The sequence below is a fragment of the Trachypithecus francoisi genome, unplaced genomic scaffold (assembly GCF_009764315.1).
Source record: "Trachypithecus francoisi isolate TF-2019V2 unplaced genomic scaffold, Tfra_2.0 Lachesis_group12, whole genome shotgun sequence".
In the NCBI taxonomy this organism is placed as follows: Eukaryota; Metazoa; Chordata; class Mammalia; order Primates; family Cercopithecidae; genus Trachypithecus; species Trachypithecus francoisi.
In genome coordinates this window covers 2,330,763-2,348,590 of record NW_022681457.1, presented here as the reverse complement: position 1 = coordinate 2,348,590, position 17,828 = coordinate 2,330,763, and the positions used below count along the sequence as shown (strand labels likewise).

Sequence of the window (17,828 nt, the reverse complement as noted above, 5' to 3'; positions counted from 1 at the left end):
TGTGGGGAGGATAGATCTGAGGCCCTGGCAAAACAGGATCACATCTCAACCCGACTTGTATATCACGTGCCTGCAACTAGCTCTGCATGGCCAAACAGGCAAAACTCTTCAGTGTGGTGAGGGAGGCGTGTGCCCGGGTGACCTGGAAGAGCATCTGTGAGTGGTGGTGTGGGGAGTGGCCTACATAATCCAGCTTTGGCAGGGAGGGTTCACTGACAGGACCCAGTCCACTCCTCCCCACTGCGGCCATACATGGTCTGTTTCTCAGTTTCAGCACCTTGTGACTTTGGGTCTGTGCTGGCAGGAGTGCCCCGAGGCCCCACAGACCGTTCACCAAGGTAGCTGTGTTTGCCATGACCAGCTCTGGCCTCGGACACCTGGCCAGGCTGCGCCTTACCTTGATCAAACTGTCTCTGCAGACTCTCCATCTCTGACTTGTTCCCGCTGACCCGGTAGATGCCTTCCGTGCTCAGTCCTGAGGAGAAACAGGCAGGGTCTTAGGAGTAGGAACTGGAGAGCAGAGAACGAGGAGGGCTGGGCTCGAAGACAAAAGGAGAGAGCCAGGGAAAGTCCATGAGGTGCCCACCACAAGAGAGGAGCAGGCCTCAGCACACTCTTGTTTGATTTTTCTAGATGTTTCAACTCATCTGCTCTCCATTTTCTTTTTCACTTAAAAATTTTAAAGTATTTGTTTTTTGGTAAAAATGGAAAGACTGTAGAAGCACAGCAGTTAAAGATAACTTCTGTTCATATTTTGATGTATACTCTTGAGTTTTTCATTTTCATTTAAAAAATAGAGGTAATATATATTTTAACCCATCATATTCACTTGCAAAGTGTGTTGTGGCCAGGCTTGGTGGCTCACGCCTGTAATCCCGGCACTTTGGGAGGCCAAGGTGGACGGATCACGAGGTCAGGAGATCAAGACCATTCTGGCTAACATGGTGAAACCCTGTCTCTACTAAAAATACAAAAAATTAGCTGGGCATGGTGGTGGCTGTCTGTAGTCCCCGCTACTCAGGAGGCTGAGGCAGGAGAATGGCGTGAACCCAGGAAGTGGGGCTTGCAGTGAGCAGAGATTGCACTCCAGCCTGGGCGACAGAACGAGACTCCGTTTCAAACAAAACAAAACAAACAACAAACAACAAACAAAACAAACAAAAAAACAAAGTGTGTTGTGAACTTATTCTAATCACTTCAAGTTCTTATTCTTTTACATGACTTTAAAGACACCAAAGTATATGATCACTATAAGAATACTTGTGCTGTTAATCATACAGGGTTGGCTGGGTGCTGTGGCTCATGCCTGTAATCCCAGCACTTTGGGAAGCTGAGGCAGGAGGATCACTTAAGGTCAGGAGTTCAAGGCCAGCGTGGCCAACATAGTGAAACCCCGTCTCTACTAAAAATACAAAATTAGCAAGCTGGGCGCGGTGGCTCACGCCTGTAATCCCAGCACTTTTGGAGGCTGAGGCGGGCAGAACATGATGTCAGGAGATCGAGACCATCCTGGCTAACACGGTGAAACCCCGTCTCTACTAAAAATACAAAAAATTAGCCAGGCAAGGTGGCGGGTGCCTGTAGTCCCAGCTACTTGGGAGGCTGAGGCAGGAGAATGGCATGAACCCGGGAGGAAGAGCTTGCAGTGAGCCAAGATCGCACCACTGCACTCCAGCCTGGGCGACTGAGTGAATCTCCGTTTCAGAAAAAAAAAAAAAAAAAAAAAAATTAGCTGGAAGTGGTGGTGCGCACCTGTAATCTCAGCTACTTGGGAGGCTGAGGTAGGAGAATCGCTTGAACCTGGGAAGCGGAGGTTGCAGTGGGGCTGAGATCGCATCACTGCACTCCAGCCTGGGTAACAACAGGTAAGACTGTGTCTCGAAAAAAAAAAAAAAGAAAAGAAAAAAAAAAGTGATACAGGGTTTTCCAAGTTTTTACTGCTAGAAAATTAACTCGCACTGGGTGTGGTGGCTCACACCTGTAATCCCAGCACTTTGGGAGGTCAAGGTGGGTGGATCGCCTGAGGTCAGGAGTTCAAGACTAGCCTGACCAACATGGAGAAACCCTGTCTCTACTAAAAATACAAAATTAGCAGGGTGTGGTGGCACATGCCTGTAATCCCAGCTTCTCGGGAGGCTGAGGCAGGAGAATTGCTTGAACCCAGGAGGTGGAGGTTGTGGTGAGCCGAGATCGTGCCATTGCACATTGTATGCCAGCCTGGGCAACAAAAGCGAAACTCTGCCTCAAAAAAAAAAAAAAAAAGAAAACTCACAAGTATGTTTTTTTGACAACTAGTAAAAGCTTAACAGATTACTAGATATAGGCATTTCTTACTTTGTGAATATCCTATTCATGTTCTTGTTAATTTTCCTATTGGAGTGATTCTTTTTTTTTTTTTTTTTTTTTTGAGACGGAGTCTGGCTCTGTGGCCCAGGCTGGAGTGCAGTGGCCGGATCTCAGCTCACTGCAAGCTCCACCTCCCGGGTTTATGCCATTCTCTTGCCTCAGCCTCCGGAGTAGCTGGGACTACAGGCGCCCGCCACCTCGCCCGGCTAGTTTTTTTTTTTGTATTTTTTAGTAGAGCCGGGGTTTCACCAGGTTAGCCAGGATGGTCTCGATCTCCTGACCTCGTGATCCGCCCGTCTCGGCCTCCCAAAGTGCTGGGATTACAGGCTTGAGCCACCGCGCCCGGCCCCTATTGGAGTGATTCTTATTTTGAACTTGAGAAAGTCTATGAATGTTAAGTAATTATATCAATGTTATATATGTTTACATTTTTCCTTTTTGTTATTTGTCTTCTAATTTTATTGAATTTGTTGAAGTATATAATTAAAAAATTTTAGGTTTTTAAGACCATTTTCTTTATGATGTCTTCCTTTGTTTTTATGCTTAGAATAGGTTTTTCCCATTCCTGTATCAGCTATTGTTTTTTCCTTCTTGTTCTTTTTATCAGTTAAAAGAATCATTTCATTCTGTGATCATTCTGGAACTTATTTGGTGTATAGTATGATATAAGAAAAAAAGTAGTAAAAGTCAATTAAATAAGTAAGTTAGAATAAAATATCAAGGGAAGGATGGACGCCCACTCCCTCCCCATCCTACCCTGGGCAGAGTAGCACTCTTCAGCTCAGAGTGGATTCCAAGCTGTCTACTGCGTCCATTCGCCCTGTCCTGGGAAAGAAGTCCACCGGGAGCCATCAAGATCTCAAGGACTTTGTCTAAAGGATGGTGAAGTCACTGTGAAAACTGACATGAGGTCTCATGGCTAAAGCAACCTTGGGTCCCTTCTGAAGACGGGCTTTGAGCGACTCTGTCTTGCTGAAGGTGCACAGAGGAAACACCGTGGGTGCTGTCACTGGACACCAGAAACAGTGTAGACAGTGGAGAGCACCGAGCCCTGGAGTCAGTCAGGCTCCAGAGAGCCATGCGTTGGTTGTCATTGTCACTGTTACCTCTGGAGAGACAGCCATCAGGCAAGATAAAAGTAACTGGCCTGCCTGTTTTCTGGGGTCCCAGACTTCTTGAGACTTCAAGAACACTGGAACAAGAGGTATCAATTCCCTGGCTTAAAAGCTGTTAATTGCACCAAGGCCCTTCCCCCGAGAGAAAAGGAGGTTAATGGACCAACCCCAGGGACATCCTACCATGCAACGCCTAGTTACAAAGGAGCTGCCACTGCTGTACTCACTTGGGAGAAGGGCTGGCACTTTCCAGAGTGGTCACATGCTGTGCACTGAGCTAGGTGCTTTGTCCCCATCCACCATTCCCTTATTTATTAAACAAACGATGATGCCATTTAATCTCCCACACCTCATGGGAGGAGCTATTGGGTGGGTAAAGAATACACATGAGAAAACTAAGGTTCAGAAAGGTGAAGTCCTTGCCCCAGATCACAGCTGCTAAGAGGCAGAGTGGTCTGTGTCTGGGGCCTCTGCCACTGTCCTGCCTCTTTACTGTTGCGGAAGACACCTGGCTCAAGCTTCTGCTGCTTCCTATTAATCCATTAGACTGCGGTCCAGACCACAGCACCCCCCTTTCCCAGAAGCAACACCACATTTGGGTGAAGTCCTCTGGCCTAAGCACCCGGGCAGCTTTTGAGATGGCACAGCCCTACCCTCTGTGCTGTTGAGACCCTGCTCACCAGCCCTAGTTAGTAATTTTCCCACGGACTCTTTTCTCAACTGCTCTCAAGACATACTTACACTTCTACCTATTTCACATCTGGGCAAGCCTTGGGTATGTGTCAGCAGGCTCAAGTCTTCATCTCCTAATTTGAAAAAAACAAATAAAACTAAATCTAAGTTATCTTCCCTTTCCCTGAGTATCAGCCTTCCACAATACAAAGAAAATGACAGGACAAACAGCACCAGTCTCAAGAGCCTAGAATAATGCAGCCATGTCACCGTTCCTGAGTCTCAGTGTAGAGAGGCAGTCTCCGAGCTGCAGAAGACCCGGCCAGCCGAAGGCCGCACGTCACCTTCTGGTGAGCCTGACCTTCAGCAGGACTGAGGACTGCTCTGCATTGCCTCCTAATGGCCACCGGCCCCGGCATCAGAGGGCAGGAGACGAACTGCAAATTAGCAATCTGGCAATTCTCAGTGGTGTGGACCTGCTGAAACCTCACTAGATGGATCATCACAAAAATGGAAGCACTGGAAAGCACGAGGCCACACCAGAGCATCAATTAATCATCAACTTAGTACTTCCTGTCATCTGGGTACATGTTTATTTTACGCAATCCCATTTTAAAATAGCAACCTTGCTGCCGTTGTACACAATACCATGGCATAATTTAGGAAAGGTAGCATTTGCTTGGCTAGTGCAATTTATCATAACTACTAATTAGACATCAATTAAAGAAAGATTAAAAAAACTGAGAGCAGGCTGCAAACACCACCAAGGCTGCAGGGAGCTGGCAACCCAGGTGAGAAATAGGATGCTGGAAAGAGCACGGGCAGCTTGCCAAAGGCCTGAGACCACAGCAGGAAAAGGGCTGGGGTCTTGGAGCAGACCCCCTGGCAAAGATGCTGGATATTAAGGCATTTGTGTCTGGAACACCCCAGTGTTCCTACATGGAAACACTCTAGGGGTGACTCTGGCCCACACCTGCCAGCAGCAGAAGGCAGAATTCTTACCAACAGTGACCTCCACCCACCATATCTACTGCAGGCTCCCAAGTCCATCTGAGAAAGCCTCAACCTTAAACTTACAGGCATCCTTACCTACCAGAAATCTCTAAAGACCCACGTCACCAAAGCATAGCCTCGGCTGCAGGCCTTTTCTGTTTCTTTCTTTTTTAAAAGCCCTCCCTACTGGCTGTAATTATCTTCTATGTTTAAGTTAATCTTTGGAAATAGAACAAGAAAAAGCTCAGAACAGCCAAGATCCCTATCTTCAAATATTTGAACAAGGCCACGTAGAAAAGTCTTGTTCCAATGGTTCTAGGGAACAGAGCTACAATCAAGAATGGAAATTACAGAATGGCAAATATTCTCTCAATATATAACTATTAACAGCCATAGCTGTCATTCATTGGAATAGACCAGAATTTTTGAATCTCCTCTCACCAGGCAACCATCTGATTGGGGTACTGTTTAAAAAGATGAATACCTGGTCTAGGAAGCTAGCTAATAACAAAAATGATAAGCCATTTATCAAATGCTTACTCTGTACGAGGCACATGATGCTAAGTGCTTTCGTGCCTTTTCATAGCAGTTCTCACAATAACTCCTCCAGACTGGTGATTATTATTATTATTATTTTATTATTTTTTTTTTGAGATGGAGTCTTGGTCTGTCACCCAGGCTGGAGTGCAGTGGCACCATCTCGGCTCACTGCAAGCTCCACCTCCCGAATTCATGCCATTCTCCTGCCTCAGCCTCCCGAGTAGGTGGGACTACAGGCGCCCGCCACCACGCCTGGCTAATATTTTGTATTTTTCATAGAGACGGGGTTTCACCGTGTTAGCCAGGATAGTCTCGATCTCCTGACCTCGTGATCCGCCCGCCTCGGCCTCCCAAAGTGCTGGGATTACAGGCTGAGCCACCGCGCCCAGCTTAGACTGGTGATTATTATCCCATTCTACAGACAGGAACGCTGAGGCTAGGAGGTAAAGGAACATGTAGAGAGTGAGTGAGTCGCACAGATGGAATTTGAATCCTGTGAGAGTTTAGTACCTGAATTCTTCTTCTATGATGCTTGATATCACTATTTCTCAAGAGTGAGCATGCAGCAGAGTCACCTGGAGGGCCTGTTACAGTGCAGGTGCGGGGGCCCCAGCCACAGAGTTTTGGATTCAGTCAGTTTGGAGAGGAGCCCAAGAATTTTTTTTTTTTTTTTTGTACACAAGGTCTTACTCTGTCACTCAGGCTGGAGTGCAGTAACACCATCTAGGCTCACCGTAGCCTCAACCTCCTGGGCTCAAGCGATCCTCTCACCTCAGCTTCCCGAGCAGCTGGGACTACAGGTGTGTGCCACCACACCTGGCTAATTTTTTTTGTAGAGATGAGGGTCTCACTTTGTTGCCCAGGGTGGTCCCAAATTCCTGGGCTCCAGCGATTCTCTTGCCATTGCCTCCCAAAATGCTGGGATTCTGGGTGTGGGCCACTGCGTCTGGCCTCAAAATCTGCATTTCTAATGCATTCCCAGGTGATGCTGCTGCTGCTGGCCAGGGAACCATACTTGGAGAACTGCCATTCTAGAAGATGTGCCAGAGTTCTGAGGCTCCAGAGAAGCCTTAATCAGAACTCTTGAATTCTATGATTCAATAAAATCAGGGGTAATACACCAGGCAAAATAGATACCACATACTTTAGGAACAAAGCACTTCCAAAAAGCATGAAAACTGCTGCTTTTTGTACATAAACAAGCCCTTAGGCATTATTTAATCTTTTTTTTTTTTGAGACAAAGTCTCACTCTGTCACCCAGGCTGTAGTTCAGTGGCTCGATCTTGGCTCACTGCAACCTCGGCCTTCTGGGTTCAACCCATTCTCATGCCTCAGCCTCCCGAGTAGCTGGGATTACAAGCAACCACCACCACACCCAGCTAATTTTTGTATTTTTAGAAGAGATGGGGTTTCACCATGTTGGCCAGGCTGGTCTCAAATTCCTGACCTCAGGTGATCCACTCACCTCGGCCTCCCAAAGTGCTGGGATTACAGGCTGGGATTATAAGCGTGAGCCACTGCTCCCAGCCTTAATTTTTTTTTTTTTTTTGAGACGGAGTCTCGCTCTGTTGCCCAGGCTGGAGTGCAGTGGCCGGATCTCAGCTCACTGCAAGCTCCGCCTCCTGGGTTTACGCCATTCTCCTGCCTCAGCCTCCCAAGTAGCTGGGACTACAGGCGCCCGCCAACTCGCCCGGCTAGTTTTTTGTATATTTTAGTAGAGACGGGGTTTCGCCGTGTTAGCCAGGATGGTCTCGATCTCCTGACATCGCGATCCACCCGTCTCGGCCTCCCAAAGTGCTGGGATTACAGGCTTGAGCCACCGCGCCCGGCCAATTTTTTTTTTTTTTTGAGACGGAGTCTCGCTCTGCCGCCCAGGCTGGAGTTCAGTGGCCGGGTCTCAGCTCACTGCAAGCTCCGCCTCCTGGGTTTACGCCATTCTCCTGCCTCAGCCTCCCAAGTAGCTGGGATTACAGGCACCCGCCACGTCGCCCGGCTAGTTTTTTGTATTTTTTAGTAGAGACGGGGTTTCACCGTGTTAGCCAGGATGGTCTCGATCTCCTGACCTCGTGATCCGCCTGTCTCGGCCTCCCAAAGTGCTGGGATTACAGGCTTGAGCCACCGCGCCCGGCCCCAGCCTTAATCTTTTAACCATGGATGGCCATGCATGATTTTCATAAAACATTATTAAAATAGCTGAAAAAAGCAGAGACCTTATTATTCTTTCAACAAATATTTAGCAAGCATCCGTAGGCAGATAAATTCCTTTACAAAGTTTCGGTTTTATTCTTTTTTTTTGAGATGGAGTCTTGCTCTGTCTCCACGTTGGAGTGCAGTGGTGTGATTTCAGCTCACTGTAAGCTCCGCCTCCCAGGTTTAAGTGAATCTCCTGCCTCAGCCTCCCGAGTAGCTGGGACTAGAGGCACATGCCACCAAGCCCAGTTACTTTTTGTATTTTTAGAGACACGGTTTCACCATGTTGGCCAGGATGGTCTCAATCTGTCTCTCTCTCTCTCTTTTTTTTTTGAGACGGAGTTTTGCTCTTGTTCCCCAGGCTGGAGTACAACGACACGATCTCAGCTCACCACAACCTCTGCCTCCTGGATTCAAGTGATTCTCCTACCTCAGCCTCCCCAGTAGCTGGGATTACAGGTGTGCACCACCATGTCTGGCTCATTTTGTATTTTTAGTAGAGATGGGGTTTCTCCATGTTGGCCAGGCTGGTTTCGAGCTCCTGACCGCAGGTGATCCGCCTGCCTCAGCCTTCCAAAGTATTGGGATTACAGGTGTGAGCCACTATGCCTGGCTGCTCCCAATCTCTTGACCACCTGATCTCCCTGCCTCGGCCTCCCAAAATGCTGGGATTACAGGCATGAGGAATCGTGCCCGGCCTGAGCCACCACACCCAGCCATTTTTCTGTTTTTTTTAGATGGAGTCACACATGCTGTGTTACCCAGGCTGGAGTATTGTCGCACGATCTCAGCAACCTCCCCCTCCTAGGTTCAAGCAATTCTTGTGTCTCAGCCACCAAAGTAGCTGGGATTACAGGTGCCTGCCACTGCACCGGGCCAAGTTTTGTATTTTTAGTAGAGATGGGATTTCGCCATATTGGCCAGGCTGGTCTCAAACTCTTGACCTCAAGTGATCTGCCCGCCTTGGCCTCCCAAAGTGCTGGCATTACAAGCGTGAGCCACCGCACCCAGCTCCTTTACAAAGCTTTCAGTCCTGGTCTTCCACAAAAGTACTTTGGCAGGCCAGGGGTAGTGGTTCACGCCTGTAAATCCAGCACTTTGGGAGGCCAAGGTGGGAGGACTGCTTGAGCCCAGGAGTTCAAGACCAACCTGGTCAAAATAGTGAGACTCCATCTCTACAAGAAATAAAAAATTAGCCAGGCATGGTGGCATGCATGCCTGTAGTCTCAGCTACTTGGGAGGCTAAGGTGGGTGGATCGTTTGAGCCCGGGAGGTTGAGGCTGCAGTGAGCCATGACCATACCACTGCACTTCAATTTGGGAGACAGAATGAGACCCTATCTCAAAACAAAACAAAACACCAAAAAATACTTTGGTGACATAGGAAGACTAGACGGTCCTCCGATGCGAGCTGGTGGGGACTTCCCCATGGACTAGGAACTGGTATTTCAGCTCTTCGACTGCCCTGTCAGAGCTGTGGTGGCTGGCCCTGCTCCTGAGAGGTGCCTGTGGCAGGATGGACACTAAGAAAATGGAGAGATGCCCCTCAGAGCTTGGAAATCAAGAGGGAAAATCACCTCCTTTCCTGGTATCCTGATTTTTCTGAAATATCCAAACAGGTTTTGATCCTGGACCCCAGGCAGGCCCTTCTTATTAGCAGTGCTGTCGGCAAGCGTCAGGCTTTGCTTCTGCTCCTTCACACCAGGACTCAGTTCCTCCAAAGTTTCCTTTCTAGCTACACATCAATACTTCCTCCAAGACGAACTCAGACTCGCTTATTTTTTACTTTCTATATTTAGATATAGAAACTCAGCACTTAGTCCTTTAAAAAAATTTAATTGGCACTGCTAGTACTCTAAAACACCCCATGCCAGACAGGCCTTAACTAACAACTTTTGCCGACTTTTCTGGAGGCTGGAAGCATCTAATAAAACCATTCCTTTTTTCTTTTACACATGCAAGACTAAGTCTAAGGCAGGCTAAACTGCAAGGCTGGAGGGGTGCTGAGCACTCAGGGAGAGAAGGAAACTCCAGAGCATCAAATTCAAATGGTCTTGAAGAGGACCCACCTCTGTGGAAAGGTATGAAGCCTTTCTTTTTCATTCAATGCTAACAGTGTATCTATAGTGTGTCTTCTGAGGACCACACTGCGGCACTCCCCCAATCTCACCTCAATGGAAGATGAAAGGGAGAAGGGGCAGGAGAGTGTTTAGGTCAAAATCAAACCAACTATGTCTCCATTTCCTTCTATGTATAACAAAGATAAACAGTTCTCACCTCATCCCCTGGTGGTATGTATTTAACGAGATCTTAGCACTTAGCCTGAGAGAGTAGCTATTATCCTAATGATCTAAGTGGAAAGCTGGTTGTCAACAAGTGGAGGAGCACCTGAGTTCTGCTGTCAGGGAGACATGGGGTTCAAGTCCTGTCCCGACCTCAGCTCATCTGACTATACAATGGAATAAATGAGAGCGTCTATGCACAGTGCACTGCACAATGCCTGCCAGTATTCTTTTTCTCTCTACACTCTTAACAAGCCTCAACAATGGCACCTGCCTGTAGGCATGACCTATTCTGAGAGCTTGGCCAAAACAAGACAATTTGTAGAAAAACATTTTAAAACATGCATGGCTTTGACACCAAAGTGACCTCAGTTCTGATCCTGCTTCTGTCTTATAGCTAGGTTGGATATCTGAGAGTAAATCTCCTCTCCTCTCAGGGGCTTGGAATCCTCACCCAAAAATGGGGTAATGATATCATTAATGAGTCTGTCAAGATGCTGTAAATATTATTTCTGAGACGACAAGAGTTTCACTCTTGTCTCTCAGACTAGAGTGCAATATGCGATCTCGGCTTACTGCAACCTCTGCCTCCCAGGTTCCAGCGATTCTCCTGTTTCAGCCTCCCAAGTAGCTGGGATTATAGGCGCCCACCACCAGGCCTGGCTAATTTTTGTATTTTTAGTAGTGAGGAGGTTTCACCATGTTGGTCAGGCTGGTCTTGAACTCCTGACCTCAGGTGATTCACCTGCTTTGGCCTCCCAAAGTGCTGGGATTACAGGCGTGAGCCACCGCGCTCAGGCAAGATGCTGTGAATATTAAAAGAAATTATGCAAATGAAAACAAGTAGTACCACAAATGGATGGCATACTGAAATAATCATAATAGTAACGACAGTAATAGTTAACTTCTGACTGAGAATTTACTATATGCCATGTACCATTCTAAGCTCTTTACTAGAAATATCAGAGTGAATCCTTCCAACGATTCTTTGCGGTAAATATTATTTTTACTACCAATCTGCAAACAGCAAATGGAGGCTCAGAGAGGCTAAGCCATTTGCCCAAGGCCATGGAACTGGGTAAGTGGTGGTGCTGTGATTTGAACTGGCTAACGCAATTGTCTCAGCTGATGGTGTGTTTAAATGTTATGCTATTACCGCCAATGCTAGCTCCCTGTTCCCTTCTCCTTTAAATATGATATGTACACATCCCATAAATGCCAGATTCGTGATGGCTTACAAAGATTTTCCATTTCTCCCTTGTCTATCTAGTCAGATGAACTCGCCTCTTTATCCACACTCTATTCAATTTTCTCTTCCTTTTTTTTTTGAGACGGAGTCTTGCTCTGTTGCCCAGGCTGGAGTGTAGTGGCACAATCTTGGTTCACTGCAACCTCTGCCTCCTGAGTTCAAGAGATTCTCCTGCCTCAGCCTCCTGAGTAGCTAGTATTACAGGTGCCTGCCACCACGCCTGGCTAATTTTTGTATTTTTAGTAGAGACAGGGTTCCACCATATTGGCCAGGTTGGTCTGGAACTCCTGACCTTGTGATCTGCCCACCTTGGCCTCCCAAAGTGCTGGGATTACAGGCGTGAGCCATTGCGCTAGGCTCTCAATTTTCTCTTCTGTGAACTGGAGGGCAAGGATGTCTGGCACAAGAATGACGGCCTCCTCTCCATAGAGGTTTCCTCGCTGTGCCTCTCCGCAGAAGAGTTCTACTATTGAAATCACACGAGTCCCTGCAGCTCCCCCTGCTGCCTTCCTACTCGGGAGGTGACTGGGTGGTTTTCTGGCTGCTCTCTTCCTTGAACACTTGGGTCCTCTGCCCCTCCCCTGCCCCTTTGTTAGCTGTCTTCCCGGGTAATTCCCCTGTCAGTCAAGACCTGCTTCTGCCTGTGCCAGACTTTCCCCCCATGACAGAAGGCCACTAACGCTCTATTAGGATGACTTGACTGGGTGTGAGTGCCACAAGCAGGCACTGTGGCTTTATACATTCCCGATGCCAGCGATGTGCACACGGCCGTGTCATAAATCTCAGGGCTGAGGAGGAGGGAGGAGGTGCGACATTGCACCAGGTCTGGGGGATCAGATGGCTCCAGCATCTGGCTGATCCTTCAGAAGCTGCCCATGCATTTGCTGCCATGAACCGTCAAGCAGGGCTTCTGGACCTGCTCTGAGCCCAACAGGGGACTCTGTGTTCTTTTCCTGGACTTTCAAGAAAACGCATATCCCAACAGCTGGGCTTAAAAAACCACGCCAGCGAAGAACTTGAGGCCAGCCTAGAGCTGGCACCCTGCCCATTCTGGAGGAAGAGTGTGGTCCATAATTGAGGTGAGCTGACTCTGTGCTCTGCAAAACGGGAGTGAACATTCAAAGCCAGGAGCAGCTGGGAGAGCCCTCCTGCCAAGAACGTGAGACGTTTTCGTGCTCTGAAGTGTGACTTTGCTGGCATGCCCACACAGGCCCAGTGGCACAGGGGTGATGGCAGTGTGACTCTGAGGAGAGCTGGTGCCACCACTGTGAGGGATCTTACAGGCTAAAGGGCCACCAACAAAGAAACAGACCGTGAGCACAATACAGGTGTGCTATTTCCCCACTACCACACACACACCACATACACACCCCCCACTACACACACACACATCCCACCACACACACCCCACCACACACACACCCTCCCCACCACACCACACACACACACCCTCCCCACCACACCACATACACACACCCCACCACACATACACACAACACCTGCTTCCTTTCCACAGCAGGCCCAAGTAGAAAAGCCCCTTGGGGTCACAAGCAGATTCCTCCCAAGCATTAAAGAGGGCAGAGGTTAACTTCCTTCAGGTTCCTGATTCCCAATGACCCATGAAAGGAGGCAAAGATGTCACCGATCACAGCCCATTGTCCCTTTCCTGGCCTCTCTTCCCTAAGAAAGAATACTTTTCAGAGTCAGAAGCCTGTAAGCCTCAGGCAGGAAGGCTGATCCCAGTCCCTGTAATCTAGGATACAAATCTAGGGTACAACACACACTTTTCAACATGTGGCCTCAGGGGTTCCCGTCACCAGGCTCAAGCCCGCCACCCTCCCCCTACACTTCACTTCAGTCCTGATGACCTTGCAGGGCCTCCCTACAGGTTGTTCCTTCCACTTTTACCTCTGTTCTGTGACTAAACAACACTCCCTCCGAGGTCTCCCCTGACTCCTACACTAAATTGAGTTCCTATTATAGGATCCCAACAATTGCTCACATTTACACAGTGCCAGTGCTCTGGGCCAGGGCCAGTCGTAAACATTTTACATGCACTGTCTCACCCAGTCCTCACACCAGCTCTGAGAGTTGTATTCTGCCATTCTTCTTCCCATTTTATAACTGAACAAACTGAGCCACACGGCAAACAGATGGCAGGGCTGGGATTCACACCCGGGCAGTCCGATTCCAGAGCCCATGTTTGATCCATCACCACAAGGCACTGCCTCCATGCTCTTCCTGGATAGCCCTGGGCAGCATGTAAAAGTCGCTGGATAGCTGTGTGATTAGCTGCTTAATGCTGGTCCCCCAGTAGATCCCCGAGTTCACCAGAGCAGGCCGAGTTCTCTCATTATCCACCTGTGTATTGGGTTTGGCGCAGTAACTAGTACCAGGGAAGGCATTCAGTAGCTGCCTTCGGAAAGGAGGGAAGGAGGAAGAAAAGTGCAGCATTTCTCCAGCTGAAGAGAGGGAGGAAGGTGACTGAAGTGTTTGTCCTCAAGGGGCCTATGCCTTAAGGGGGCCAGCATGGAGGAGCTACTCCCTAAGCCACTGGAGCATCCGATTCCTACTTTCCTTTCCAGATGTATTGAGGTTCTACATTCCCCAGGAAGCCTTCTTCCTCCCCTTCTTTCCAGTGACTTCACTAGGAACATAGTGGACTCATTTCACTACAGCCAGTCATGTGCTGCTGTTAAGTCTCGTCTCCAGACTTGGCTGTTAACTTTTACAGGGCAGAGCCATGGTTTGGCTGTGGCTGGGAGTCCCCACAGGGCCACGCCCCCTGCAGAAGCTGGTCACATTATTGCTAATGGGCTACTCTGTCACCTTTTATGAGGGCTCAACCTTCCCAGACTGACCTTATGCGGGTCTTAGACGTTTTTACAGCGACTGTAACACGGAGAATAGGTTAGTTTATCTGTGCTTCACTGGCTTTGGTGAAATGAACAGGAAAAAAGCAGAGGTCAGGGAAACTGACAGGGGTTATAGAGGCGTGGGGATTTGCTGGGTGTGAAACCTCATGGGCAAGGCAGCACAGAAGGTGTGCGTGTGAGTGAGATGAACAGACAGACACAGAGCAAGAGCAAGAGCAAGGGCCACCGGAGCCCCCAGGTGATAATTCAAAGGCACAGTCAGGCCAGCTCCACCAAGGGCCCGAGAAAGTCCTGCAGCCGAGAGTGGGTACTGCTCCTTGGGACCACTCTCACAAGATAGCCTGCTGTCCCTTTGTACCGTCCTGTTTGTACTGCCTTGGCAAATACGGCAGGACAAGCCGTGGGCCTGGTTGGCACGCTCAGGCAGAGCAACCTGTCTGCCCGAGCTCCCCACCACGGAGAAGGCAAGTGCAGCTGCGATAGCCAGGCAAAGCAGCCCGCTGGAACTGTCTCGGGGCCTCGGGCCGCCACCCAGACTATTTCTGTCTTGGATGGAAGGGCAGGGTTACTTTGTGAAACAAGCTCTACTTCTCTTTGGCTGCTGGGCTCTCCAGGCGGTGTGCCAGGGCACAGTGTTCTGATCAGGGCACTGGGGCCTGAGGAAATCCGCTAGCAATGCCGAGTCACAAGCTAAATGAACCCTGCTTATCTGGAACAGGCAAGAGCTGGCGAGCTGACTGCCTGCCTTTATGGCAATGGGGAATTTCTGGAATGCAAGTGACTTGTGCTTAACTTACAAGCAAGCAGAAAAACGGGAGGGTGTTGAGGAATGGTAGCAAAAAAAAAAAAAAAAGGAGAAAGCTTTGTTTTAAAACTGTTCGGACTGTGGGAAAGCAATCCGTTAGTAAGCCTAGAATTACAGGGGGAGGGAGAGAGATTAAGTAACAGAGAACCCCCACAAAATTCACAGCATATGAAACCATATACCTCATATTTTAGCACTTTATCATCAATTCAAAGCAGTGCAAATAACGGCAATTACTCACATAAAGCCTGTTGGTGTATTCGAGCTGTAACCGTACCTATTAAACTGTTACAGTGATAGATGGGAGTATCTATACTGAAATTAGCTGCCTTCTCTGAAAGACAGAATTACAGAGATCTAGGCTCTCTGACTGCAGGGAAATAACTAACTAAATTTAACAGCTCTCGTCCCGCCAACTCTCCTTCATGATAGCTCTAGGAAGTGGTGGCTATGATGAATGTGGAGGGAAACACGGAAGTTTTTTGTAGGGTGGCTGTTTTCCAAGTGGGAAGGCATTTGGTAAAATTCTGAATCTGCTCAGTCCAATGCTATAAAACTCACAGCTTCATCAACCTAAAGCAGAGAAGACAGGAGAAGGGCTGGAACATGGGCCTTTTCCATTCTGATGGGCTGCGAAAGCTGTGAACGGCCTCTGCCAGAGGACTCGGGGATTTCTGTTTCCTCTTGTAAAAAGGGATTAGTGTTACTTTGAGATTAATACTGTCCTCTGGCTCATGGGAGATTAGCTAATAAACCATGTATGGGGTGCACTGTGAAGAACAAGCCCCACACAGGCCCAGGATTCTCACGGTGCTGCCGCGGCACACTGGGCCCTTCCTGGTGCTCCTTCCAGATGTAGAGGCTGTTAGCCTCCTCTCCTGCACACCCTCAGAAGGGTGCAGGAAGCCCACCAGCAAGGTCTTAAATTTAGGAACTCTGGGGGAGGGGATGGGGCAGTGTAGTAGTAGAAGAAATACATATTTGGTTTTTGTCCCTGGCTCCTAGCACAGAGTTTCCCAAACTCTTGGAATTTCCTGAGTGATAGAAGTATCTTTTGTTACTCATTAACAAGCCCCTTCCGGCTGGGCACGGTGGCTCATGCCTGTAATCTCAGCACTTTGGGAGGCCAAGGCAGGCCGATCACGAGGTCGATCACGAGGTCAATCACGAGGTCAGGAGTTCGAGACCAGTCTGGCCAAGATAGTGAAACCCTGTCTCTACTAAAAATACAAAAAACTAGCCGGGTGTGGTAGTGTGTGCCTGTAATCCCAGCTACTCAGGAGGCTGAGGCAGGAGAACTGTGTGAATCCAGGAGGTAGAGGTTGGAGTGAGCCGAGATCGTGCCATTGCACTCCAGCCCGGGCGACAGTGCGAGACTCCATCTCAAAACAAACACCGGGCGACAGTGCGAGACTCCATCTCAAAAAAACAAACAAGCCCCTTCCAACCAAACCTGAGTTTCATGATAATGAGGTTACTCTTGTGGGCCTCTAGATAGTGCAGGATACGGGGCTGGTCTCCAGAAAGACCAAACCTTTATTAGAGGGTTGGAACTGTCAGCCCCACCCCCAACCTCTGGGGATGAGAGGAGAGGGGCTGGCGATTGAGCTCAATCACCAGTGGCCAATGAGTTAATCAGTCACACAGACATCACAGAAACGCCATAAACACCCTCAGTGACAGGGTCTGCAGAGCTTCTGGGTTGGTGAACACGTTGAGGTGATGGGAGGGTGCATGTCCAGAGAGGGCACAGCAGCTCCCGGTGCATTGCTGCCCTTGCATAGATCCTGTCCGTTGCATCTCTTCCATTTGGTTGTTCCTGAGTTATACCCTTTATAATAAATCAGCAAATGTATGTAAAGTGTTTTCTTGAATTCTGTGAGCCATCCTAGCAAATTATGGAACCCAGGGAGGAATGGGATGGTAACGCCTGACTTTGAAGGCAAGCCGGACAGAAGTGTGGATAAGCTTACTTCTGGTGAGTCACCCAGTACTTGCAACTGGCACCTGAAGTAAGGGCAGTCTTGTGGGACTGAGCCCTTGCACTTATGGAGTCTAATGCTAACTTTGGGAGTTAGTGTCAGAATTAAATGAATTGCCAGACAGACACTCAGTGATGTTAGAAAACTGAAAAAGTGGTGTTAGAAAAGATACACTTGGCTGGGTGTTAGTTGGGACGCACACCTGTAGTCCCAACTACTTGGGAAGCTGAGGTGGGAGGATTGCTTGAGCCTGGGAGGTTGAAGTTGTTGTGAGGTGAGCTGTGATTGTGCTACTACACTCTAGCCTGGGCAACAGAGCAAGATTCTGTCTCAAAAAAAATTTTTTTTTTGAGATGGAGTCTTGCTGTGTCACCCAGACTGGAGTGCAGTGGTGCGATTTCGGTTCATTGCAACCTCCGCCTCCTGGGTTCAAGAGATTCTCCTGCCTCCTGAGTAGCTGGGACTACAGGCGCCTGCCACCATGCCCCATTAATTTTTGTATTTTTAGTAGAGACGGGGTTTAGTAGAGACGGGGTTTCACCATATTGGCCAGGCTGGTCTCAAACTCCTAACCTTGTGATCTGCCCGCACTGGCCTCCCAAAGTGCTGGGATTACAGGCACGAGCCACCATGCCTGGCCCTCAATTTTTTTTTTTTTTTTTGGAGATGGAGTCTCGCTCTGTTGCCCAGGCTGGAGTGCAGTGGCGCGATCTCCGCTCACTGCAAGCTCCGCCTCCTGGGTTCACGCCATTCTCCTGCCTCAGCTTTCCGAGTAGCT

General features: G+C 48.7%; 1 protein-coding gene across 1 annotated transcript in view; it reads right to left on the bottom strand.

The window, feature by feature from the left end:
- The window catches only part of ARHGAP35 (Rho GTPase activating protein 35), a 147,382-nt gene that overhangs the window by 12,787 nt on the left and 116,767 nt on the right, over positions 1 to 17,828 (bottom strand). Inside the window, exon 4 of the mRNA XM_033223791.1 lies at positions 398 to 475. Within this exon, the coding sequence (XP_033079682.1) occupies positions 398 to 475 (78 nt within the window). The remainder of the gene's footprint in view (positions 1 to 397; positions 476 to 17,828) is intronic.